Source organism: Budorcas taxicolor, chromosome 11 (assembly GCF_023091745.1).
Source record: "Budorcas taxicolor isolate Tak-1 chromosome 11, Takin1.1, whole genome shotgun sequence".
In the NCBI taxonomy this organism is placed as follows: domain Eukaryota; kingdom Metazoa; phylum Chordata; class Mammalia; order Artiodactyla; family Bovidae; genus Budorcas; species Budorcas taxicolor.
Window position 1 is genome coordinate 162835516 of NC_068920.1, and position 26697 is coordinate 162862212.

Sequence of the window (26697 nt, forward strand, 5' to 3'; positions counted from 1 at the left end):
TGCTGCACGCCTTCCTTGCCTCGTCCCTCTGCTCGCCTCTGCCCATCCGTGCTGCTTCCCCTCTGGGTCTTCCTGCCCAGTCTGGAGACTGCAGGAGGCCATGCGGGGCTCTTACCCCTGGTCCCGCCGAAGGTGCAGAGGCCGGTGGTTGCGGGGGCCGGGGGCCGATCTCGGTCGCCCTCGAGATCCGTTTCCAGGAGCATCGAGGCCTCGGGGCCAGACCGGACCCAAGCGGCCCGGGCAGCGCTCTTTCCTCTTCCTCTGCGAGCCCCGGGAAGGCTGGGCCCTCCCCGTGTCCCGTTGCGCGGAGCTTGGTCAGACAAGTAAGCCGCTGGGCCGGGCGCTGTCCGCGGTGCTGAAGGAGGCGCCGCCGCCCACCTCCCCCGACTGCACCTGCCGCCCTCGGCTTCTCCTGTCCGCCCTCCCCCACATCCCGTCGCCTGCCGCCCCACCTTCCCAGGTCCCCGGGCCCTCCTCCCGCCCCACCCCCCGCCCGTCCCTGGGAAGCAGCCTTGGGCAGCTCCGCCCTGAGCTCCAGTCCTGCCCTGAGGCCGAGGATTCGCCCCAAGCGGGTGCTCCACCTTATAGTTCCTGCTCTTTCCCGCTTGCGGCCTCCGGGAAGCATCGTCCAGGCCGCCGGCCCTCAGAGCTCCATCGGCCTCCAGTCCAGGCTCCTGCTGAGGCTCTGGTCCCAGGTACTGCCCTGTTCAACGGTTGCTTCTGGCCTGAGGAACTTTCTGCACTCACGACCTCCCCAGCATGCAATGCCCCTAGGTCTCAGGCCGCAGCCACCTCCCACCCCCACCGCCCCCCCGCCCCCCGCCCCGGAGCAGCCTGAGGAAGGGCGCCCCCAATAGAAACTACTCAGAAGGACCCAAGGGCAGAGAGCGCCAAGACACCCCAGTGACAGGGGTTACCAGATGGTACACTTACATTGGCACCAGCACCACACACACCCGGGCTGGGGTGCAGCCGACACACATCCACTGGTCACTCAGTGCCCTGTCCGATTGGCACACCAGGGGGCTGCCCATACCCTCAGGGCGGGGTGGATGGATGGAGGCGCTGTCCGCGGTGCTGAAGGAGGCGCAGCCGCCCACCTTCCCCGACTGACTGAGCCTGCTGCCCAACTGGAAAGGTGAATTCACAGAAACTTTACTCCCCCAAGCTACACTGACCACTGGAGACCTCTCCACCACAAAACAAGGTATGGGGAGGCGGTAGAAAGAATCAAAATAGTTTAGCATCGGGGGCAGTAAGCAGGTGCTGGGGCAAAGCTGAGGGGAGGGGGCAACCGCGCTGCTGGGCACTCTGGTCTGGGGGTCCTCAGGTTCCCTGAAACTGGCGCCCGCGGTACCTGTGAGCAGGATTCCCAGGCATCTCAGTTGCCATCCCCTCCTTCTTCCCCTTCGCGAGAGGGGGGCTGTGGTCCCACACTCCCTCGGTCCAGCTTGGCCCTGAGATCAACTAACTATTGGGGACTTCCTGTCTTTCACCTTCTGCCTGTCCCTGGGCTGTCTTCCAAAGAGTCTCTGATTCAATACTGGACATTGTGAAATTTCAGAGGTCCAGTCCATACACCCTTGCCAGACACCCCATCACTGGTAGAGCAAGTTTTACTTCAAAACAACTACAATTTTTTCAAATATCGGATTTATTTTTAAAATGTGCACATTAGAGTTTACTTAAATACAAAATGTTTATTTTTCTTGCAGGTAAGAAATTTCAGTGACATTTCCATGTCAATTAGCTTCTTTTTAATCAAAATCCTTCCATTAAAAATAAATATACATTTAAATTACTGAACTATCATATTTATTAGTCTCAATACTTACAACTTTAGAAAATGGAACTTAACCCTTGCCTTAAGGGAGTGTCCAGCTCTGAGCAGCAACGGGACACAGTGCCGCGGCCACCCTGGCCTGCCGCCCCTCAGCCTGCAATATCGTCAGGAACCCTGAACGCCAATGTCGCCCTTCACTGGGTTCTGTCAAGTACACAAGACCGTCCACTCACAGCATCATCCCAGTTCCCGCTGTTGAAAAAACGTACTTAGGGGAGAAAATGACATTTGGCGCAAACCAAAGGCAGTTTAATTAATGTTTCTGAGTATATTCCTTTGGGCTGTGTGTACACTGGCCCAGTTTTCAAGTTGAAAAGAAACAACAGGTGTCTTCAGTAACCTAGGCACGCAGCTCAGCCATGAAGACAAGCCCGTGGCTTTTAAAACACAAAGGCTTCCAGGGATTAAAAAGTGTCAAACAGAAGAAAGCTCTCGGCAGAGAAGTGGAGCGTTCCCTGCCCAGAGGCCTCCAGGTCACACCTCCCACTGAAGGGGACCACGAAGCTGAAGGCAGTTGCCTGAGGAGTCAGCCACCCCTCCTCCCCAGACTGTCGGGCGGCCGGGGTGCTCACTGAACACAGTGACCGGCGCGCGGGACAGGCGTGGTGGGAGACACCGCGACACCCACCGAAGTCACACACTCACACTCACAGCAGACGCTCCCTGCCGTGGTTATTCCTGTTTCCTTTACATTTCAGAGGCAAATTTACTGCTGAGCTTTTTGGGTTTTACAAATAATGTGTTAAAACCATTCAATATTAGACAATTAAATCATCAAAGCCTGGGAGCCTGTGGTGAAACAGCTCCAGGAAAATGAAGCTTGGCCGAGACCACAGCCTGCCCCGCTGCGGGCCACCATCTCCCTCCCACTGAGCGCGGGGCTCTCCCAGGCACTTGCATGTGCTGGGGGATGACCACACAGGATGAGGGTGCCTCTGGAGACCCCACAGAGCACCCTCTGCCACGGTGGGGCTTAGCGCTCCAGGTCTGTGTGGTGGACAGACTAGGACCCCCTTACAGCCTCATGTCACCAGGCTGACGAACAAAGACAGCGCCTCTGAAGGGCCCGCCTCCCCTCCACACCCCCCGACACTCGGAGCTTCCCTTCCCTGGTCCTGAGCTGCCTCGGAGCCCCAGAGACCACCAGCAGCTGAGAGGCGCAAACGTAGGGAATCGCTGAGAGCCCGGCTTCACGGAGCCGCAGAGGGCGGCAGGGGGAAGGGTGTGGGTTTTTCTCCCCGACTCCCAGAGCGAGGCCCTGCAGTCAAGGAGCTTGAGGTGAAAGCGGGCGGAAAGTCCTGTTCCTGGGGCTTGGCCACCCACTTCTGTTTTGAGACCCAGAATCATGAAAACAGTCTTTTTGCTCTAGGATCTGTAAGGGACACATCTGGGCCATGCAGGCGGGGAGCGGAAGGACCCCTTGAGGGGTCGCCAGGTCCAGAGTGTGGACGATGTCCCTGATCTGAAGAGCAAAGTGGCAGCTCCGCCGGAGGCAGCTCTGCAGTCTAGCCACGTCCTACACGGACGGATGGTGGTGCTTGACTTTCCACCGCTTGGAGCGCACGCGGAAGAAGAAGTACATGACCATGAGGAAGAGGGATGAGGCCACATAGAGCACCACGCAGAGGCTCATGTCCAGGCTGGAGAAGCCCATCCCCAGGAAGGCCGAGGCCGCCTCGGCGCCCCGGGGGCCCTCGCCCCCCGCCCGGCTCCCGAGCGGCAGGTCCAGGCCCGGCTGCGACCTCTCGGACAGGCGAGGCCGGGGGGGCAGCAGGCTGGGCGGACGCAGGCTCTCGGCTCCATGGTCTGCGGGGGGCTGCTCTGGGGGAGCCTGGCTGCCCTCATGCTTCTCGCCCGGGGCCGGGGCGCCTTCGCTGGGGTCCCCCAGGTCCGCGGAGTACGTGTCCACGAGGTTGTCCCTGCCGTAGTGCTGCTTCAGGAAGAGCAGCACCTGGCCCTCGTTCCAGGTCCCCAGGCCCTTGATTTCCTCGTGGCAGGCTGGGCAGAGGTCTGGGCTGGGCCACGGCACCTTTGGGAACTTGGGGTCCTCACTTGGATGCCCTGGAGGAGGAGGAGGGCCGCGGTGAAGAGACCTTCCAGCCGCCTGCCCCGCACCCCGGGGGCCTCCCCGCCGCCCACCACCCTGTCCCTCCCATCCCGCCCTGCACAGCCGCCGGATTCTCTGAACCACTCACCGCACAGGAAGTGTCCCCACGTGGGCACCTTCACCCTTCACTCCCCTGGCTAGACCCTGCCCCAAACACCAGAAGTGGCTGGGCGAGTCCCTGGCTCAGCGCCCTTGACCTTGGCCGGTGCCAAGGTGCGGTCCTCCCTTCCCGAAGGTGCCCCATGGGTACAAAGACCTCCAAGAGGACCCTCTCCCACACCTTCCCTCCGGCTCACTCGCTCCCTCGTTCCGCACACGCGTGGGCAGAGCACGGCCTGGGCCGTCAGCCATTGTTTGAGGGCGAGACCTGGAAGCAGAGCCGTGCAGCCCCCGCACGCACAGCTGCACTTCTGAGCGGCCGGTTCCCTTCCACTCGCAATGCAGTGACGGCCGTGGACCCCGGGGCTCCCACAGGCCCGGGGGACAGCAAGTGTGGCCCCAGGAGCTCCTAGGACTCCCTGACCTGACCGGGCACGCCTTGCCACCCCGAAGTCCTTCTGGAAGCACACGTCAAGGAGCCACTTCGTTAGAGGGGCGCTCGGGGCAGGCTGCGCTGGGCAGGGGCCACAGGGCACGTGGCCTCACGGCCCTGGCGCTCCCCTTTGGGGTCTGGAAACACACACCCTGAGATGGAGAGGAGCTGCTAGGGCGCGTCCCACAGCACCACACAGACCTCAACCCAGAGGCGGGACGGAGGGGCCAGGGGACACACGGAGGCACAGGAGCGGCCCCATCTCAGGGCCCCTTCCCGCAGCATTGCACATGGCACACGGTGCCCGCTCAGGGCAGCCTGGCTGGGGTCTCGCTGGCTGCTCCAGGGCTGAGGGCTGCCACGACGGGGTCACCATGAGGCCCTGTGAGGGCGGGGCCGGGGGTGGGCAGCAGCTGGGGCAGGAGGGCCCTGACGCCCTGGACATGGAGCCGTCAGAACCAGGGCTGTGGCGGACGGGCCTCCACCTGCAGCCGCGGGCAAGGCATGACTCCCATGTGACTGGACCCGCAGCCCTCAGCCCAACATCCAGAAAAACCAATTTTCTTTAGTGCTTTAGTTGTAATATGTTTTTATAATACAGTGGATTAAATAAAAACCAACAGTTTGGTAGCATTTTCTATTCATCTCTATTAAGACTTATTTCTCGGTGGATTATGTTTAAGCCTAATTTTAATCTGCCAGTGATTTAGAATAGTTTGAGTTACTTAACTCTGAGAAAATACACGCGCCCCAGTTTTTCTTCAAACAAAACCACTCTGAGGGGTCTGGTCTAAGATCTGAGGGCAGGTTTTAGTGGCACTAGAATCCCTTGTTGACACTGAGCTGTGCTCCAAAAGTCTTCCATCGAACCGTTGTGCTTACTCGGGGGCCTAGTGGGCTCCCTCGGGCAAGGGCACGTCCACAGCCACACAGCAGAGCGTCTGGGAAGCCGGGACGGGAGCTGGGGATGGCTGTGGCCTGCCAGCCACCGGCAAGGTCACTAGGAAACTGGTCCACACAGACGGCCCAGCCATGGGCCCCATGGGTAGGCAGCCCTGCACGCAGGGTGGCACTCAGGCACGCCCCCGCCACCCACTCAGGCCCCACGCAGGCTCGGCCACCCAGTGGCTTGTGCTCACCTGCCAAGCGGCTGTTGACCAGGTTATGCTTCTTCCAAAGCCAGAGAATCGCTTGGTCCGGGGTTTTCACGGAATCTATTGACTCTTTAGCCATTTCCTCAAAATGCTCGCCACATTCCTTGCACCCGAAGAAGACATGGACGTACCTCCTGACGGTCTGCAGCACAGCCTGCGGGTCGTCTTCGAGACCTGTGGAGGGACCAAGGCGCCGGACGGTGGCCACCGGCACTGCAGGGTCTGCAGGGCCGTCGGAGAAGCCGGGACGAGCGAGTGCCTGATGCGGGCCACGGGCCAGCCCCCAGGGAGAAATCGGCTCCTTCCCAGGTGCCCATGGCCACCAGATGCTGGCTGCTCACCCCCTCGACACTGCACCAAACGTGTGCACCCCTTGGGCAGGCAGCTGCCTGTGTCCAGCTGCTGGACCTGCTCCAAGGCCCATGCTGGTCCCCAGGGAACGAGCCAGAGGCCTGGAGCGGCTAGGTCCACCAGGACCCCCAGCCCCAAGACCAGCCCAGAGGCCAGCGCCTACGTCCCACGTGCCATCTCTCCTGCCCTACAAGCAGCCCCAAAGGCTGGGCCGGCCGTGGTGGCTGCTCATTCGAAATCTCTGTTTGTTTTGCTTTGAAATCCTTGCTACAAGCAAGCGTGGATATGGCCTCAGGAAGTGCCTCCAGGCGTGACTCCAGCCCCGGTCTTTGTGGCCAGTCTTTCCCGGATGGGTCAGCAGCGGTGGGGCTCCAGGCGGCAGGCCTCCAGGCAGCGGGCCAGTGTAGACCTGCCCTCTTTCAGACAGTCTGAGCCTCTCAGTGTGAGGAAACCCTCTTATCTACCCGCCACACAGACGGTGTCCACCAGTGTGCCAACAGACCCTAATGGGACACGGTGCCCGCGTAAAGGCCCTGGGGATGGGGGACACCCCATCTGAAGAAAGCACCCCCCCCCAACATCAGGATGCCGCAGGCACTGAGATGAATGGACGAGCCCCCGGGGGGCAGCCACAGGGAGGGACCAGAGTCCTGTCCAGACAGCTAATGCGGGGGATTGAGTGTGCGCACAAGAGGCCCGTGAGATTAGACAGATTAGAGGTCAGCATTAGAAGAAAGCCAGCAAGATGGCCGGGGTGGGGGGCAGGCAGCGGTGGGGGAAGACGCGGTCACAGAGACTGAATCCGTCTTAACAGCAGGCCTTCAAGAGCCCTCTCTCCCCACGGCCCGCAGGGGCTGGGGAGCCAGCCTGCCGGGAGAGGCCCCGGGGGCATCGGCATGGCGGGTCCTGCACATCCCTCAGAGAAGGTCCCAAGCAGCACGTGGCCACCGCCTGGCGCCATGTTCCCATGGGCAGCGGGGGCGCCCAGCACAAGGCTACCCGCGTGGGCTAAGGACTCGCTGTGGCCGGGCTGCGCTCCCAGCCACGGGCCCTGGGCCGACATCTGCCGCGCCTGGCGGGTAATCCTCCCCCCTTCGTCCCCGCCGAACCTCTGCACACTCGGGCCGCCCTAATCTTTAAAGTGGACAAGAACCATAAACCCTACCTGGGGCGGATTAGAGGCGCGGCAGGCTTTTTAGTCGATGGGGTTTAAGCGTGCAATAAGGAGAGGAAAAACCTTCCAAGACATAATCCGGGTCTCAGTCTGACCCAATTCTTTCAGCGTGAGACAGACTCCTCATATACCGCTTCCATTTACACCGACCGAGGGGACGGACACCCGAGGTCTCGGGCTGTGCGCCTGCGCCCTGGCCGCCCGTAGGCCACGGGTGTTGGCCCCGCGGTGTCTGCAGAGCATCCTGGCTGCTGGCCTCCCTCTTGGTCACCACCTCCGTGTCCTCTGCGGAGCATTCCCTGTTAGCACGAGGTCTGGGCAGTGGAGGCTCCAGGGCCCCGGCCAGCGCCCGCCTGCAGTGCTAAGCCTCTGAGCTCACCTGCTGTTTGGAGCCCCAGCTTCCCCCTGAATGCACCCAACACGTTCTTCTGTGTGATTCTCAAGAGAAGCCGTGGTTTAAAGCACCTCCCCACCACCAGCCCCGGGGAGTAGACATCCAACGCCCCCTGGGCCAGGAGGGGCAGGGATGCCTTAAGAGCCCATGGGCCCCCTTGCTGTGCCCTGACAGGTGGGCCGTGTTCCCCCATCCCCCCAGCCTGGGCCGGAGGAGACGTGTCTGAGCCACAGGCTGTGGTAGAAGTGACACCCAGGCCCAGAAGCCCCTCCTCAGCCCCCGGGGGAGCTGCACTGCCTGAGGGCCCAGCTTCCGAGCCTAGAGCACTCAGCTCCCACCCGCTCAGCGAGCCCACAGGTGAGCCTGTCCCAAGAGCTGAGCCCCAGAACCTGGAGCAAAAACCTTGTGCTGGTCTCAAGCCATAGCATTTGGGGTCTGTCTGTTACACAGCAAAAGGTAACTCTAAAATAATTTTACAATTTTACTGGAAAGAATATCGAACCGTGTGGGTCCAAAGACTCCACTCTGACTCAATACATATGTCAGTGAACCTACTGATTAAAGAACAAAACCACAAGATAAGCAGATATCCCCAAGGCTGCCAGGGCCCTAGGTCAACTGTGGCACACATACCACACGGTCCAGAGAGGATCCAGAAATCCAGCAGGGTTTTAGTGATCTGAAGGACACAGCGTGGCCCCACTTCCTGCCGCCCTGTGTGTCACCCCCGCCCCTTGTGGGCCTGGGAGTTTCCTTCTAATGAACCAACATGGCAGAAGTGATGGACAGGCCAATAAGGGCTCCCGGACAGCCACTGCCCATGGGCAGGCTGCATGGCAAGAGACAGCCACCACCCACACAGGGCACGAGCGTGGGGAGGGCATCCAGCCCTCCATCATCCCCGCCAGGCCTGGCTGGTACTCTGCCCTCAGGCTCGGGGGGACCTGAGGCCGAAGACCCTGGCCAGGGCACGCCTGAGCGCCTGCCCAGAGACGCTGTGGCGCACGGAGTGCACACTGCTTCAGGCGACTGGTTATAAATAAGACACCACGTACCTCCCCAAACGGGCCTCACACTCCTTAAGGTGAAAAAAGAGAGAGGCGCCGACACCGAGAGGCATTCCTGGCCAGCGCCCTCCCAGCCCTGAGATGCACGGCCCGTGGGTCAGCCAGGCCCTGGCCTCCAGGGCAGAGGGATGGGCCACATGCGGGTGCTTCCCGCGATGGGGCAGGGGCTGAGCAGGGCTCCTGAAAAGACACACGCCTCCACCCTCCTCGGCACAGACCCGGGCACCCAAGGGCCCGTCGCCCTCTGCAGGCAGCACAGCGCCCATGCAGGTGGCCCGGGGCAGGGGGGCTGCTCACCTGTGCCATCCAGGGCCTTCGGGTGGGTCCCGGCTCCAACAGTCAGAGTGTGGAACAGTTTCCAGAGAGAACATGAGTAGCCCCTCAGCTCCGGTCGGCTTCCTTGACATCCAACCCACTTTATGTGATTAGTGAGAAATATCCCAGAAATCTGGGTGGAGAGGGGTATGGAGAGAAGGAGAGAAAGACAGATACCGAATTGTTAAAATTAACAATAGCTGGTGACCTTCCTGTCTCAACTGCGTGGTTTCACAGGGAGTATCTGTTTGAAAACTTTATCAACTACTAATACGGTTAAATCTAGGAACAAACGAGAGAAAAAAGTCTCTATTTTACTAAGAGTTCTCAGAACGCGGAGCTGTGGCCCATCCTTTGGGAGAAGGGAAGTGTCCACCTGGGCCGTGATGATCCAGCACGAGGAAGCGTGCAGGACGCCCGCCACTGCTTTGGGTTAGAATTAGTTGTAATGAGATTTACAGAAGACTGATAATAATAATAAAGGAATTCAATCATCAGACAATTCTCAGCCAGGACAAACAGGATCTTCACTTAACGGGCAGAGAGCTGATGGGCCTGAGCCTGTAACAGCCCAGAAGTGCGGGCTGCAAACGGGCCCTCAGGCCCTGCAGGCGACACACAGGCCTGGCCCCAGGGCCGTGGTCCTGCTCTCAGCCACTTTCTGGTCACTCAGCTTGGGGCCCGTGGAGGGGAGGCCAGGCCAGACACTGGCACCTGTCAGGCAGCCAGACCAGACCCCAGGGAGCCACACCCCGGGCCTGAGGCTGCAGAGGCCAGGCAGCTCAACCAGGGCGTCCATGCTGGACATGTCTCCTTTATTTACTCCTTTTTCAGACGTGAGAGCTAGGTGAGTTTACTAAAAATTAAAAAAGAAACCCTAGTGCTACCTCCCTGCGGAAACCCCTCATCGTCTCAGCCAGCTGACCCAGACCCTGTCCTAGGGAGCGACGGGAGGTCGTCATGGAAACCAGGACGGCAGACCAGGGACAGGGGGGGTGGCGAGGGGCCCCCGGGCAGACCTCCCTCTGCAAAGGGGCCGCCTCACCCGCATCTTGTTGTTGACCAGGTCAAGCACGGCATCGTAGGGGATCCTGTCCAGTGGAAGGCTGGCCAGCCACTCCTGCAGCATCTCCAGCAGCTTCTTGACCGGCGGTCGTCCAGGGAACAACTGGGCAGGAAGGACCACGCTCAGGGACTGTTCAGGGAGCACCCCCCACGGCAGGCATGGCCTCCCGGGGACCGAGACCAGGCCTGCCCTGACCCGACCCATCCGGCTGCCCGAGAACCGGGTGGGAGGTCTCTCCAGAACACAGACGAGGCGGCCTGGGGGGCTGCACCTTCCCTTTCCTCCAGCCCACTGCTGCCCTCACGCCCGACAACAGGCCCACGGCCACCCAGGGGCCTCATTCGTCACACTGCCAAGGGCTCTGGGGGCCTCTCCGAAGTCACTGTCCACTTGCTCAGTCCGCGTGCCTCGGTGTAACTTACACCCATCCACTGCTCTCCTCACTCCCCGCCACCACCAGCCATCCCCCCGCCCCCCACTGGCTCTGCCCACGGACTGAAGAGGTGTGCACACTCGAGGCTCCTGTGCAAACAAGTGCCACCCGCTGCTCAGCTGCACATGGACACTCAGGCCATGCTGGCGGCACCACGGCACCAGGGAAGCCTTGAGCCCACGGCTGCCCTGTGAGGACCTTCGCTTAGATGCTGCCAATTACACGTGCAAATTAAGGGCTGACGCCGCCCGAACGACAGTGCTGAGACCAAACGGCCGAGCAAACGCGACACGTCTTCAAGTCCGCGAAGTCTGGGTTTTTCGTCCATCAGTTATAGAGCATCACTATCAACTGACCAGCACTTCAAGTTTAAGCAAACTTCAGGAAAGTTGTTAAGAAGAAGCTATGCTGATGTTATAGGCCGTGCGTGCCCTCCAGCCTGACACCAGAAAAGACGAGGCCAAAGAACTCGTGTGCAGAGTGAGACCCCCGTCTTGATGCGCTAACAGCTGGGCAGCCAGGGGGCATTTTCTCAAAGGAACGAGAATGGTGCGAGAGCTCTGACCTCTGAGGTCGTCGTCGGGGGAGAACCGTCTCGACAGTTTTCATTTATTCATTTGCGACACACCATGCAGCTTTCTATTCCCTTAAGCATTAGTTCTAGCTCTTTGATTTTCTAAACGATCTGACTAAGTAAACTCTGACCAGCCGAAGTATTGATGATGAGCTACTGTGTCAGCGGGGTTTCCCAGGTGGCGCTACTGGTCAAGAGCCCACCTGCTGATGCAGGCGGCCTAAGAGACTCGGGTTTGATCCCTGGGTGGGGAAGATCCCCTGGAGGAGGAAATGGCGACCCGCTCCAGTATCTTGCCTGGAGAACCCCATGGGCAGAGGGGCCTGGCGGGCTGCGGTCCAGGGGGTCCCAGAGTTGGACGCGGCTCAGTGCACGGCCATGCACGTATCAGGGCTGCACACTTGGCAGCGGGAATCATTTCAAAGTCAGTCTCCTTGTCTCTCAGGCAATAATAACCAGAAACTCAGATCCTGTCAGACCACGTCAGAGGCTAGAGAGAGTGGCCTCTGGAAGCAGATTCCTCCCGAGGCAGCGCAGGATCAAAGGTGACCAACAGGTGGGCACAGCCCAAGGGCCTGGGCTCTCTCTGAGGTCGGAGAGCAGAGGGCCACAGCAGGACTGCCGGGCCAGTGCGACAGGGTGCAGATCCACCCCAGGGGGCAGGGACCCCCGACTGCCTGAAACTGCCCACAGACCGCGGGCCCGGACTCTTAGCTCGGGAGTGCAGAGTTCTCAGCAGGAAATGGATGCCGCCCGACAGCTCCTCACCTCCAGACCTGAGCAAGCACAAAGCCACCCCTTGCCCCACCTACTACTAATGGTGGGCACGCCAACCTGGCCCACCCCCAGGGCCCGCCCAACGCGCCGGCCACAGGCGTCTCCTCCCTGTAAGCCCGCCACCCTCCATCTCCACCGACCCCCAGATACACAGGCCTCCCGCCCATGCCCTGCTCCCCACGTGCTCCCTTCTCATCCTGCTGTCTGGCACCCACTCACAACCGGCCTGGTTTGTGCCCCCTTTAGACCACACCGAGCCCCGCTCCCGCACAACTCCCTCCTCTGTGTTCCACACGCCCCCACCCGGCGCTGTCTCCAGCACCCTACACGGGGACTCCACCTGAGCAGGGATTTCCGTCCCTGCCACGTACGTCCCCAGGCAGGCCTGGCTCCCCGCGGCCGGGGGGCCCCGCCCCAGGTCAGACGCCCATGCACCTTGGCCAGGACAGTGACGAAGTCCTTGAGAGTCTTCAGCTCGGCGCCGGCCAAGGACCTGTGTGCAGCAAGCTCCACTCTCAGGAGGTGGTGCAGCCCCGACTCCAGGTCAGCCATGTACAGCTTTGACCTGGGGGTGAACACGGCCAGGTCAGGGGAACCCACCTCTCTCTCTAGAAACCCCCTGTTCCTGAGCCTGACCCCACCTAGAGAAATGCCCCCAGGACACCCCACCAGCAGACAATGGGGAGAATCCCCAAGAGGCCAGCAGGTGGGTAGTGGGCTTCTGAATGAGCCACCCAGAGGAGCCCTGGGCCCGGACCCCCACCCACGGCCGCTCCCACAGCTTCCTAGGGAAGAACACTCACCTGTCAAAGTCCCTCCAGACCACGGCTTCCGAGCTCTCCTCTCTGCTGGGTCTCCCAGGCAGGGAACTTGGTTTCTTCCTCACTCCCGGCAGTGACCTCAGGTAAGAGGAGAAAAAGGACCGGAGAGGCTTCCCACTACAAGAAGGGGGCAGGTGTGAGCTCAAGCAGGCTCCAGGGTCTGGCCCATTGGGAGGCGTCTTGGCAAGAGTGTCAGAGCAGCCCCCCACCCCCCAAGTGAAGTGGTCTGCTCAGACCAGTCATTCTCTGAGCATTTACTGCAGGTATTTGAGGCAGGGGGGCGGGCAGAATGGTGACAAAGCCTGGGCCTCGACGAGCTGGCCCCCAACCTGAGAACATAAGACAAATCCAGAAACAGCATGACCTACAGGTGTAAAAAGTACTAGGATTCATTTCTGTTTGGCGGGGAGGTTAAGATGGCCCGGACAGTTGGTGTGAGCACCTGCCAGGATCAGTTTCGTCCAAACCTGTGGTTTTTGACCTCAGACCCTCTGCCTGCAGGCTGCCAGCTCCACTCGGGGCATCTGGGGTCCGGCAGTGAGGGGCTCCCAAGTACTGTGGTGCAGGCCCTCTGCTGTGGGTGGGGGTAGGGGTGGGGTCACTGGAGGACTCCACCCTCCCGAGGTGGCTCAGGGGTCACCTAAAGGGTCCAGAGCCTGTTTTCATTCCCAAAGTGAAGGTGCAGCAACTATCGCTAAAAACACCGTCTTTTCATGCTGAGGTTACAGAGACACTTTCAATGTAAAATGAGCGTTTTCCCTTGAAACGAGATGGCAGTGTATTCAGGGGTGTATTCCGGGGAGGTCTGCTGAGCTGGATGGCCAGCTCTGCGAGCCCAGGGGCTCAAGCACGACCCCAGACACCTCCTTGCTCACCCTGACCCACTGCTTTTTAGAAAATAGCAGACAGCCAAGGAGCCACACGTGCCGGAGGCTCCTGGGTAGGGTGCCCTCGGTGTCCCAGAACCTCGGCGGGGGAGGCCCTGTCCACGTGTGGTGACCCACCAAGAGCTCCATGGATGCAGGCGGGGCTGGCCCTGGCCACTGGCTGTGGCGGGGGCCCGGCAGGCAGCTCAGGTTCCAGGAGGCACCGTTCTCTCACCCGTGACGCCCTCCCAGCCTCGACTCAACTTGCCTCCTTTCCAGCCGAGCTTGTCTCACGATGCACGGGCCCCCCTGCAGAGGCCAGCGGCATCCTGCTCCTTCTGTGGGTCTCACAAGGCGAGCGCCACATGTGGGGCCAGAGCCAGTCCCCCGGCTTTCTATTCTGGAGACCAGGTGGTGAGTGCCCCCAGACCAGCGAGTGCCCACGCGGTGCGGGAGGGCAGCCGACGCTACTTACACAGTGACTGGTCCGTGCGAGCCGTTCGGGTAGATCAGGTAGCAAGAGGGAAGGGAGGGCACGCCGAGCTTCTGCACGAAGGCTGCGTCGGAACCCAGCGCCCGCCTCACCTCGATGCTCTCGTAGGGAATCAGGTCCAAGATCACCTGGGTGACGAGATGACACGTCATCTTCTTGGTGGGTGGCGGGGTCCGCAGGAAACACTGCGCGGATGAGCGTGCTTTCTTACAGAAACTAACAACAGCCTCTCAGCGCAGCTCCTCCCTAAGGCCGACCACCACTGACACCCCTGTTGTGTTGCACGTTCAGGCCCCCGGGGCTGCAAGGGCAGGAACAGCAGTAGCTGTGCAGACCCTCAGAGGGGTCGGAGCTGTGCTCCCCACATCCCCTCCAAAGCCTACCCCGTCAGACGGGGCCGGCCACCCCCAGGTGAGTGGGGGCCACGCTGCAGCCTCCCCTCTACCCACAGGGCTTGCTTTGGGAGGCTGACAGCACCCCTTCCCGGTCAGCCAGCTGAAGGGCACTGGATTTGGCATAAAGTTGGGAGTCCAGAATACAGCAGAGAGAGTCTGGACCATAGCGCCTACGAGACAGAGGACACCCTCAGGGACGCTGTGTGTCCTGGGGACCACGTCCGCCGTAAGCCCACCTGGCCGCCCAAGGGAGGCGGCGGCACGCAGGAGCTGCTTCGGTCTCCCCTGGGAGGCAGCCCCCCACCCTGTCCCAACCGTCTTCTCTGTAAACGAGTCTTCTCTGGTGAGTCTGCTGAATGACACACAGGCAATTCCGAGAATTAATGAGCGCAGAACACATGCCCCAAGACACGGGAGGGGCGCAGACGGTACCTCGCGTCCGACGTAGGAGCTGTCGTCTTCCAGCAGCACAGCCACGTACCGGTCTCCTCGCTTGTCAAGGAGCGAAAGGACGTCACTGGGCCTTTTAAGAAGAGCAGAGCCTTTTAGTGCCTTCAAGGCCATCGCACACCAGTGCCCACATCACTCAATGCAAGTCTCTACTCTACAAAATTAAATTCAACGTGAAATGTGCCGCCTTTTCCACAGAAGCACGCACCTAATGGGGTCCAAGGACGGGCAGGCGGGGGGCCGGGTGCTGTCCGTGTGGTTCTGCAGGAAGTTGATCATGGTCCGCCTCACTGTCTGCAGTTCTCGGTCGGGCCCTGCGGGGAGGCCCCCGTCACAGGCGAGTCGGCCGTGGCGAGTGACCACTCCACCCCAAAGGCCCCAGGGCGCGAGGCACACATGGCGGAGTCACTCGCAGACCACCTTACGGCGACCAGCGTGGAAACTGCTGAGCTCCAGAGCCCCCGGTGTGGAGCCAGGCCACAGGCACGCGTCCATCCACAGCAAGTTGAGAGGCAGGCCGAACAACCGACCTCACCTGCGGGCTCCGGGGCGGGGGGCGGCCACCCACAAAAGTTCATCGGGATGCCCTTGTGGTGCGTGCACTTTTCCAAACTTTTGCAGAAAAGTTTACTTAAAAAAAGCTTAACCACCGTATTTGCCAAAAGCAAACATTCTTGCTGAAACTGTGGCTGTTTAACCCTTCTGGGAAAGAAAGGACCGACAGCATCAAGGCGAACTTGCTGAGGGAGGGGAGGGCAGGCCCGCCCAGGCCCTATTCGCGCTCTGATGGACGCAGGAGTCTAGGAGAGTAAAAGATGACGACTGTGTCCTTACCTTTAAAATTTTCTCCAGTTGTAAAGTCCTTTGTAAACGCTTTAAAATACTAAGAGGAAAAAACCCAACAACAACAAGTAAGAAGCAGCCTTGCCCAGCGCCTGTGTAAACGTCTAATCTTTAAGCAACAAAGTGGCCATCATGTCTGAAAGCTTCAGTCTAAGTGCTCCAGGAACCTCATGCTGACTGATGATGGAACCACGCTCCTATGGGCCTCTGCGCAAGGCAGTGCTTCTTCCAGACTCACGAGGGCTGCTCAGTACAACCAGACCCGGGCACACACGGGTTCTGCCCCGATGGGGCTGGGACCCCAACGGGACCCCCGCGGTTGGCACTGCCCCCACAGGCCCGCAGTGTGCCAGTGCACAGACTCCTGGGAGGAAGACAGGCTCTGCGACAGGAGTCTTCCAGCAGAGGACAAGCATTTTACGTGAACATTAAAAACCTTCTTGATTGAAAGACTCAGTGAAGACAATGGAGAAAGTGACGGCTGGGGTGACGACACCCCCCTCACAGCTGGACAAAGGGGCGTGCTGAAGACACACAGGGCTCGCACACCAGCCCGGAGAACACAGGCGGGACAGCGGGAGACGGGCCAAGGACAGAACAGAGGCCACGCCCTGGCCCCCACCCAGCACTGCACACCAGGGCTGGGCCCCTGCGGTCACCGAGCTGCCGGGACATGGGGACGTGGGTCCCAGCCACACCCAGCGTGTGGGGGTCCCAGCAGCATCCTGTTAGCTGAGGGGGGGCCCCCGCACACGCAGCACAGCGCCCTGTGGGGAAAGCCAAGACACAACAGGCAAACCCAACAGGAAGGCGCTGAGGGGACCCAAGCCTGGACCCGCGCTCCAGAGGAGGGGGCCTCAGGGGGCAGGGCCCTGCCACGGACGGACACACGAGGTCACCAGGTCAGCATGGACAGGAGAAGCAGCTAGCGCTGTGCACACAGGGCGGAGGTTCAGGGCTGAGAGGGCGGGGGCCCCCCGAGCTTCCCAGAGGCCACCTCCAAAGGCACGGCTTCCCTCCTCTGAGGCGCTCCAGCGAGGCGAGGGACCACACACACAGGCACGTGCACACACACACACACACACACACACAGATACACGCACACACTCGTGCACATGCACAGGCACACGCACTCATGTGCGCACACACACAGGTGCACACGCAACACTCTGCACACACACAGGCCCACGCGTGCACACACACACGCGCACAGAGCTGGGTGCACTGCTCAGGTTCCAGTCGCCCCCTAGCGGGAGAGATGGGGACAGGCTTGTCTGCAGGGTGCCCCCGGCTACAGCCAGCAGGCACCCAGACCCCCCTACCCCCGCGCAGGGCGCCTGCGGCCCCGCCTCACTCGGGCACGCACTCTCAGGGCAGCGCCGGCTGCTCCCGTGCCTACAGGCCTTGCTGAGTGTGAGCAGGCGCAGTATGCACAGTCCTAGTGTGACCCTGCAATCCAACGGGGTGCAACGAGAGGTGACCCCTGCACACAGAAGCCCCTGAGCTGGGAGACGCCCGCCCCAAGCCCCCAGGCCGTGCGAGGGGCAGGCGGCGCTCACCCGGAAGGTGGGGTAGAAGTGGATGTCGTAGGTGCGGCACACCTCCTGGTTCTTCTCCTCCGCACAGTCCAGCGCGGCGACACGGATGGCAGCCGCCCAGTCTGAAAAGCAGGAGCAAGACTGTTAGTGGGGCCCCGTCCTGTTGAGGACCGGGGCAGTTGAGCCCTGGAGACCCCAAGGCGTGGCTCACACGGGCGAGGGCAAGGACGGGGGCTCGCTTTCAGTCGCCAGCTTCAGAGGAAGGGTCTCCCCAGCACCCCCAGGTGAGGGTCTCTCTTTGGAAGACCTGCTCCCTTCTCCGGGACAGTAAGAGTCCCAAGCCTTCGCTGGCTGCTCAGCCGGCTCGGGGACAGCCTGCAGGGGAAGCAGGAGGGCTGGTGGTCGGGCACACACACGGGGGCAGAGCAGGGCCAGAGCAGGACGGGCCCAAGGGGACGGGCCGGCCCGAGCCCCGCTCACCGCCTCCTGCGGTCAGGTGACTTCTGAGGGGGAACCTGTGACTGTCCGCCCCTGAGCTGTGGTGAGTTCTGACAGACACCACCAGTCTAAAGCAGTCACCTGGCTACAAGTCATGGCAAATGAGTTTTCTCTGAGTGCTGCTTAAGCCTAAGACTTCAGAGGTTACAGTAAAGACAGGCCAGAAAGAGAGGGACCAGCCTCACTAAGTACTACACAGACACCAAGGCTTGTATACATCGGCAACTCGTAACTGCTTTTGTTCCACCCAATATTACACTTATGCTTAAAAATACGTGCCTTCTTTCTCTGCAGTTGTAAAAAGTATTTACTGATGCTAACATAGAGCAAAGATCAAGTGAAAAAAACACAAAACACACAGCTCCATCTTTTACAATCAATGACAGAACAGCGCTCCACTTAAGTGGCCACAGTGAAGCTGGTTCATCCTAAAGGCGTTTGAAAGGATGGAAAAAATCACAGAGCCCTCTTGAATCACAGGTCACGTCTTTCTGGAATCTCAAATTACAAAGAACTAAGGAAGAACAGTTAACACTCTCTTCCCAACAGTGAGGCCAGAGCGCAGACGCGGGCAGGACACATGGCCAGGGGTCGCCGCGCCGCGCCCCACCCAGCGGCCGACTGTGAGCAGGGAGCCCCGTCCTCTCCACTCAGCGGCCTGTCCATCCTGCCAGAGCGTCTCACTTCTGCAACCTCCTCCCAGCTCACAAACACAGGGATTCAAGGCTTACTGAGAATTTCCATGACAAGCTTTTGCTCCATCTTAAAAAAAAATAAAGACAGTGCTCCAGGACCAGAGAGAGAAAAGACGGAACAGGGCTCCAGGAGCTGACACTAGGCGCGCGTGGAGCCGGGCCCAGATAGAGGGACGGGGAGGACGCTCAGAGCCGCCCACGAGGGAGCCGTCTTCACGGTGGGGCTTGGCCCCGCGGTTTTCTTTTCAGGTTTTCCTAACAAGCACGGTCTACTCATGAAATGTGGGAAAATGGAGCCTCAGGTTTTTCCTAACAAGCACGTGCTACTCATGAAATGTGGGGAAATGGAGCCTTGGGGTACCTGTGGGGAGCGTGTGTTCCACGTCTGTGCACCATGGGACCCGGGTCCTGCTCCGTTTGTACCTCCCCAGGCTCCAGGGGCAGAAGGCCACAGACAGCGCCCAGCGGAGCTACCAGGCACACTGGCTGCAGGGAGAGGAGGCCTCAGGCCCGGGCACAGCCCTCCTGACTCCAGAGGGGCACTGGCTTCACCTGGGCCCTGGTTCAACAGCCCCCAACCGCGAAGGAGCACCGCAGGCTCCAGGGGCTCGCCCCACCGTCCCAGGCTCGGCCTGCAGGCCTGCACGGGGGCGATCACAACCTCCAAACTGCCCCTGGGGACCTGGCCCCCACCCCAGCCCCCTAGCCAGAGTCTCCCCATGGCCAGCAGGTGACACCGTCCCCTCATGACACGCCCCACTCTCAGCACAGGACAGACCCCTCGGGTGGACACTCCACTGGCCTGTGCTCAGCTGCCTTCCTCTTCAAGGTCATGAGGCCACCCCAGCCAGGCGCCCCTCCTGAAACGCAACCGACCCCCATACCCAGCCTTCCTCCTGGAACGAGGAGGGGAGGGACACCCCAGCTCCGGGAACCGCCGGGTCCTGGCCACAGATGCCCTGGCCAGAGCAGCAGAGACGGGGTGACGCTTGGTACCAGCTTTGCTTTTCCAGCCTCCAAGCTCCAAGTACCCCAGGTACCCAGCAGATGGGCCCTGCCCTTCGAAATAGGGCACACCTGCCAGTGGCTTCAAGAAGAAAGGCCTTGGCTTTCCCCAGGTTTTTAACTACTTGCTTATTCCCAGGGTAACAGTGAAAAGTTGAGGTGTTCCCTGAAATAGCAGCAGTTCCCCAGCATCAGTCCGACTGCGCTGAAATGCTGTTTCAGAAAAACTTACGCTGGACTGATCTTTCCTGGGATATCTCTAGTAAATGAAACACTTCGTAAATTTACAAGTGTGAGGGTTCCCTGTACCGAGCCCTTCCTAAGTCAGCATCAGGGTGTAATTTTCCAAAAGCCAAGAGCATGACTCATCACTACAGAAGGAGGAGTCACACACGCCTTCAACCTGCTTACTGACAGACCCGGCTTGGGTGAGAGGTCCAAGCCCACAGCCAGCAGGACCAGCCCGCCAGGACAGAGCTGGCCGACGCCGAAGGGCAAGAAGCCCTCAGGTTCCCTTTCCCGCTGGACAGAAGCGATCTGCACCGCTCCCCAGTGAGGTCTGCGGGTTCACTGCAGCCTGGGTCTGAGCCCTTAACTAATGGCCATGAAGCGGAAGTCAAACACAGGCACAGCCCTGGGGACTCAGCCTGGGGAGCAGGCCCGTGTGATACTGAGAGGACATGAGTCCCACCTTGGCTCAAGTTTCAAATGTGTCCCAACAGGAGGATGCAGAAGAAAACGAGCACCTGGGGCAGTCATGCAGTGCCCTGGAGAGCAGCGCGACTGTGAGGCGAGGGGCAGGCTGCCGCGCCCCCGGAGCCCAGACGGCTTGGGGTCAGCCTGGCCCTGGCCACCAGACCCAGGGCGCAAGCCAGCCAGAGGGCCGTCCTTCCTGCTCACAAGTTGACAACAGCTTCTGAACGGCCGACCGCCCTGGAGAGCCAGTGCCCCCACACCCCTCAGAGCCCATCCGCCCCGCCCCCGGAAGCAAGATGGGGTGCTTCCCCTCCCCCCAAGCACCCCCACTGGCCAGCGAGTCTCTGGGCCTCAGTCCTGCAGGGAGCAGCCGGGGATGCTCCACGGAGAGACCAGACCGAGGGGCCTCCGCTGGAAGCTGCCCCTGCAGCTTGCGTGGCCATCGGGGCTGGGCCCTCTGGACGCGGCACCTGCTGGCCCTCCGGGTGGCAGGCCCCTCGCTCAGTGGCCCTGCTGGGCGCCAACCCCAGCGTCCTGCTCACCTTCCTAGGACCTGCCCCCACGTCCACCTGTTCACACTGCTGGCACTCCTGCACCTTGTCCGTTCTCTCCTCTGAAGGACAGGGTCCACACCGACAGGGAACGCACAGAGTGTTCCGAGATGTACACAGGTCGCCACACGCCGGCGGGGACAGTACAGGTCCTACTGGGCCGAGGACTCTGGGGTCTGCACGTGCACCTCATCGAGGCGGCGGCCCGGGGCAGGGCCCAGTGCCCAGCCTGCTGACGCCTCACGTGGCCCTTGTCCACCTTTCAAAGAGGCCGCCTGTGCGGAGCAGGAAGGAGGCAGGTGAAGGAGATTTCAGTGACGCGGGCACTAACAGCCACCGCAGGCATCCCGGCAGATGGGCGGCTTTCACGGCAGCACAAAGGGAGCCGGTCTGTTTTATCAGGGAGAATGCAAACCGTTTCAAAGGGTGAGCTTCAGGGTCTGCGGTCATTCAGCTGGTGTCCTCCCCTCCTCCTGCCTCTCCCACCTGTCGGGACTCCACACACAAAGGAGGGAAGCGCCCTCAACTGAATGCAAATCGCCTGCTTTCAGGACTAGGCCCGCGCCAGCCACCCCCAGCTGCCAGCCAGGCGCGGGGCCTCCACAGGGAGCGGCGGTGAGCCCCGGGCCACTCCTCACTTCCACTCACAAGCCCAGCTATTTTTAGGATCACAGACTTAAAAAAAAAAATTCCCATGAAATAACTAAGCATGTCTACACAGCGAACTACAATTTATCTCAAGTTTCCTTGTCAAGTAACTATATTATTTATCCTCACAGGATTAAACTTCCCACCATTACTTGGCAAGTTCTAATAGAACGTCTATACAAGTCACACTTATGGTAAAGCATCCATCACTTGAAGAAAACGGTTACAGTTCAGATTAATTAACCCCTCGGGTTTCAGAGAATCCCGCCCCTCGCTTCCTTGCAGCCTCCTGGTCCTCTCACCCTCGAAGAGCGGGGGCGGTCAGGGTGACGCGGCCACGCCTGCTCCCACGCTGGGCCGCTGGAGGGCGCTCTGGCCCCCATGCGGCCCCTCCAGGCCGAGCAAAGGGCCTTTCAGGCAAGCTCCAAGTTCAGGACGCACAGGCCTGGGCAGAGAGGAAGCGTGTGCTAAGGGGCGCGCCTTCTGCACCAGCCCCCAGAGCAGCCTGGAGTAGCGCTCTGGCTCAGCCTCCGGGGGCAGAGGGCCGCGACGGGCTCAGTGCGGTTTCATCCCTGTGCTGGCACGCAGGTGTGCGTAAGCTAGCACTGTCTGTGTTCCCACAGGTGCTGCGGCACGCTCACTGTGGACAGCACCTGTGGGAATGCTGGCCGGCTCTGTGGGCTGCGGCGGGGGCGCGCGGGCGGGAACCGCTCTGAGATCAGGGTCCCGCGGACGCCCGTGAAGCCAGCGATATTCGGCAGCAGGGCTCCTCCGCTCAGTGTCCCAAGCGGCACGCGGCGGTGCTGTCCCTCTGGGTCCGGCTGCAGTGAAGCCTGGGTCTCACAGACAAGTCTCAGTGCGGGGTAGCCCCCGTGTGGGGGACGTGCCCCCGCCCACCTGCCTCTCCAGGGTCCAGGTGGGGTCCTGCTCCATCAGCACCCCGCCCCCTTCAGCCCCCCGCTTCTCCCAGAGGACAGGGAGCGGCCGTGGGAACCATCAGCTGGTCTAGTTCACGCGCATGAAGCCTGCAGCCACGTGGATGAGACCAGCTGGTGACTGAGGTGGGTGGGAGGCAAGAGGGGGCCTGGCCAGCCCTGGCACCCGCAGCCCTCCACTTGACGGCGCGGCCACACAGGTGCTGTGCGGCGGTGCTGCCTGCCAGGTCCCACTTTCCTCTGAGTCTCATCAAGAATTCTGGGGGCAGGCTTCCCTGGTGGCTCAGTGGTAAAGAATGTGCCTGCCTGGAGACACGGGTTTGACCCCTGATCCAGGAAGATCTCACGGGCTGTGGAGCAGCTCAGCCCATGCTCAACTACCGAGCCTGCGCTCCAGAGCCAGCGCTGTGCAACGAGAGAAGCCACCGCAGTCAGAAGCCCGAGCGTCAACCGGAGAAAAGGCTGCACGGCAGCCAAGACGCGGTGGGGCCGAAAGTAACAGCCAGATAAAACTACATTTTAAAAAGAATGACCTTGTTTTAAAAAAACATTCTGGGGCCAATGACAGAACACCTTCCCTGTACCCCTCCAAGATGAGGCAGAGGAGACATGGGCTGGAACAGACGCCCAGGATCCAGCAGCCCCGACGGGCACTGTGGGCCTTGAGGAAGTCTCTGTGGCCATCGTGGAGGCGCCTCTGGGTGGGCAGCTGCCCACCCTCACCAGGTGTCTCAGTTCTCACCTCAAAAGGAGGCGCAGAGGCTGAGCTAACATCACAGCTCTAGGCAAAAGGATTTTCAGGAGCACAGTAGGGTTTTGTTCTGTGAAGGACTTAGAAGTGACAGGCCTAAGCCAGATCTACATAAACACTGGAAGGACATCTGGCTGCACCCACAGTAACTCTTTTGTTTGTTAAGCCACCTTCATAGAAGGAAAAACAATTATTTTCAAAATCTTAAAAATCTCAGCAAAAAGCTCAAGTTCAATCCAAATCTTTTAGAAAAACAAAGAGGTGCCCCAATGCTGTGTACAGAGAGGCCCCGCCAAGGGGACCTGCAGACCCCTGCCCACTCTGAGCAAGTGGAGGAGGCCACTCAGGAGGCGCTGGGGCAGGGTGGGGGGGGGGGGGGCGGCAGGCAGCAGGCTCTCCTCCAGCTCAGTGACCAGCCCCAACCGTCAGCAACCTCAAGTCAGGGAGCGGGGGCTGTACTGTAATCAGCCACCTTCTAGAAGCCATGCTGCTGTCGAGACTGGGGGTGGAGGGTAGACTAGCTGAGTGGGCTGGACGCGGTGTTTCAAGATGGGTGGGAAGAGGCATCTGACGGGCCCAGGCCCAGGTCTGCGTGCCCCAGGGGGCTCACTGAAGCCCCTATTCACCAAAGACTGGCTGGGCCTGAAGCAGTGAGAGTGGGAGCAGTGACTGCGCTCAGACTGGACAGTGTGGGCGTGGGCACCCTCGCCCCGTGGGACGGCCCCTGGCAGAAGCAAGGCGCTGCGCAGAGGGGCTGCACTAGCCTCCTCACCGAGGTTGCCGGCAGTTCTCAGCACGCTCCTCCAGGACTTCACACAGACGAAGCACACGAAGGACCCTGGGTCAGTCAGGTGGGAGCCCAGGATCCGAGTAGCAGGTTCCTCTAGCGGAGCGTTCTCCTGTGCAGACAGCCACGGCGGGGGGCGGTGGGGTGGGGTGGGGGCACGGTCCCTGCACCCCTTCGAGCCTCAGGCCCTCTCCTGCAGCTGCCTGACACGGTCAGTGGCCCCAAGACAGGAATCCTCCACCTCTGGGGCTTATGCTGACAGGAGGCCAGGCCTCACGCCCAGAGCTTCTGCTCCCACTGCCCAGGCTGGGCCCCCAAGGTCCCCAGGTTAGCTCTCTCTGGGGACCTGACATGGGACATCGCCTAGCGCCCAGGCTCTGCCTCCAGTCAGAGCTGGTGCTCAGGGAGCCCCCGGCAGTCCAGCTCTCAGGACCCCCGTCCTCCCCCCGTCTTTGGAGCCACAGCTGTTTTTCACTCTCAGTCACACCTCCTTTTGTCTCAGGCCTGCTCTTCCTGCCTTCACTCGCAGAATGCCCAACTCGGCATGTGTGCTAAGTTGCTTCAGTTGTGTCTGACTCTGCAACCCTAGGGACCATAGCCCTCCAGGCTCCCCTGTCCATGGGATTCTCCAGGCAAGAATACTGGAGTGAGCTGTCATGCCCTCTTTCAGGGGATCTTCCCCACTCAGGGACTGAACCTGCATCTCTTACACCTCCTGCACTGGCAGGCAGGTTGTTTACCACGAGTGCCACCTGGGAAGCCCCCAACTCTCTTAAGATAATCTTCTTTAGCCAACAGTTAGGCTAATCACACAACTAGGTAATGGATTTTACTACCAGATTGGCCAAAAAGTGTGTCTGGGAACACACAGAGAAACCTGAATGAACTTTTTTGGCAACCGATAGTTTCTGTTTCAAAAATAACTTTCCTTCTGAGTTGCAGGGACAATGTCCAAGGCTCCTTACATGCTGGTTGAACCATGTAATGGTTTGCAATATTCAAATCCTATTTACAACTTTTGTATTTCACACACTAAGCTGAAAAAAATCAAAATATGCACAAAACAGGTGATGACAACGTTTTGCCAGAGCAAAGAGCATTAAAATTTACATATCTGTGTTTCTGCCTCCCAGTAAGAAAAGAAAACTGAAAAGTCCTCTTAGTCCTCTTATTATTAAAAGTACTTGTTTGATGACAAAGCAAAGGCTTAAAGGACACCTATCATGGAGCAGACCGTCCATTTCATGAAGTCTCTGACTTCAGTTCTGACCAGCGGCAAAGGCCCAAGCAAACACTAGATCAAAGAACAGACACTTTAGAATCAAGAAGGCCCAATACCTTGAGGCAAGAGAAGCCGCTAAAGATAATCACAATCCCGTATAAAAGCCCAATTTAGACTTTTTTTTCAAGTTTCGTTACGAATCTGTCTAAATATGAGAAAATCCCAACAGGGTTGGCTGTAAAACTGCAGTTCTGGAAGAGAGCCCATGTGTTACTCTCTTGCCCTCTGAAATATATAATTAGAGGTCAGCTCAGCCTCAGCAAAGTCTTGCCAAACCCTGCTCTTGTTGGGAACAGGCCCCCACTTCAGAGCAATTTGTGTTCTCTTCTGAAGCGCGGCCAGCTTGTAGCAAGGCTGCTGCAAAACCCTTAAACGGCTACAACTGTGCAATTTAGAGCACGCCAAGAACTTAGTGGCTGATTAGCAATTTGCACCGTGATAAGAAAGTGCCAAGCGTCAATAAAGTGTGGGAACATGACCAGAAGTTTGGTGGGTGACAGATTGGTCCAAGGCTGCGTGACCACGCACAAGGAACCAACCAATGAAATGCGGGAAGGTCTTTTTCTGCTTCCACAGAGGTCTCCAGCACAGCTGGACCTCTTTGAGTAGCCACTATATATGCTCAGCTCTCCAAACCAAAGGAAAAGGAAGAACGACCCACAGGGAAAGCAGCCCGGGGCAGGAACCGGGAGCCTCCAAGAACCGGGAGCTTCAAAGAACCGGGATTCCAGGCAGCCGGGTGGAGTTACTGAGAACGAGATGAACGTCAGGACACAGCTAGGATAAAGACCTGGGGCGGAGGTGGTTACTGAAGCTCTCAGAGACTCAACAAGAGGGTCTGGAGGGCTGGGACAAACGGAGAAGGCCTCTATGTCCCCAGCTGAGTGAGGGCGGCGGCGGGAGAGGGGTTCCTGTCATCCTGACTTGACAGCCGACTTCCCAGATCTCCATGGGGCGGGGGGTCCTTCGGGGGATGAACCCGGGGTGCAGGCCAGCGGCCGCCGAAGCGGGATGCCTCCAGAGGGCCAGGGGAGAGGGACCTGAGGATAGAATCCGGGGGTCGTAGGCGCCAGGCCAGCGGCGGGCCCCCGCGCCAGGCGCGGCTCACCTCTCACGTCTGCGGCCAGGGCCCGCCAGGTGGGCGCGTAGCCGATGCAGTGGCCGCACCACGAGGAGTAGAACTGCACGAGCCACGCGGCCGAGCTGTTGGCGGTGGCCCCGCGCACGCTGCCGCTGTCCAGCACCCACACGGCGTCCTCGCCCGCGCGGTACAGCCGCGCCGCGCCGCCCGCGCCCGGCCCCGCCGCCGCCGCCGCCGTCAGCAGCACGAGCAGCGGGGGCAGCCGCGCGGGCCGCGCCGGGGGCGGGCGCCGGGTTCGGGCCGCCGCCGCCGCCGCCGCCGGGGCTCCCAGGCTGCGCGCTGGCGACGCCGCCGTCCCGGCCGCCGCCATGTTGGGAGTGCCGCGCCGCGCCTGACCTTTCACCCTGGCAACCGCCGACACGAGCGCCGCGCGCGCCGGGCCCCGCCTCCAGCGCCCCGCCCCGCCCCCACCGCCGGCGGCCGGGTCCCGCCCCCGTGCGTCTCGGCCCCGCCTCCCAGGCGCCCCTCGGCCTCGGGCCCCGAGCTCCAGGCTCTGCCCCGCCCACCCCGCCCCT

At 60.5% G+C, this 26697-nt stretch overlaps 1 protein-coding gene across 1 annotated transcript; it reads right to left on the reverse strand.

Moving 5' to 3' along the window:
• Window positions 1-1719: 1719 nt before the first annotated feature.
• Window positions 1720-26492, reverse strand: QSOX2 (quiescin sulfhydryl oxidase 2). The gene is made up of 12 exons (XM_052648292.1): window positions 26150-26492; window positions 17215-17315; window positions 15647-15695; window positions 15021-15126; window positions 14795-14885; window positions 13950-14095; window positions 12591-12725; window positions 12223-12352; window positions 9983-10105; window positions 8920-9070; window positions 5622-5810; window positions 1720-3904 (listed from the first exon to the last, which is right to left on the reverse strand). The coding sequence occupies exons 1-12, from the start codon at window positions 26490-26492 to the stop codon at window positions 3360-3362; spliced, it is 2109 nt and encodes a 702-aa protein (XP_052504252.1). The 3' UTR covers window positions 1720-3359.
• Between the last annotated feature and the right edge of the window lie 205 nt (window positions 26493-26697).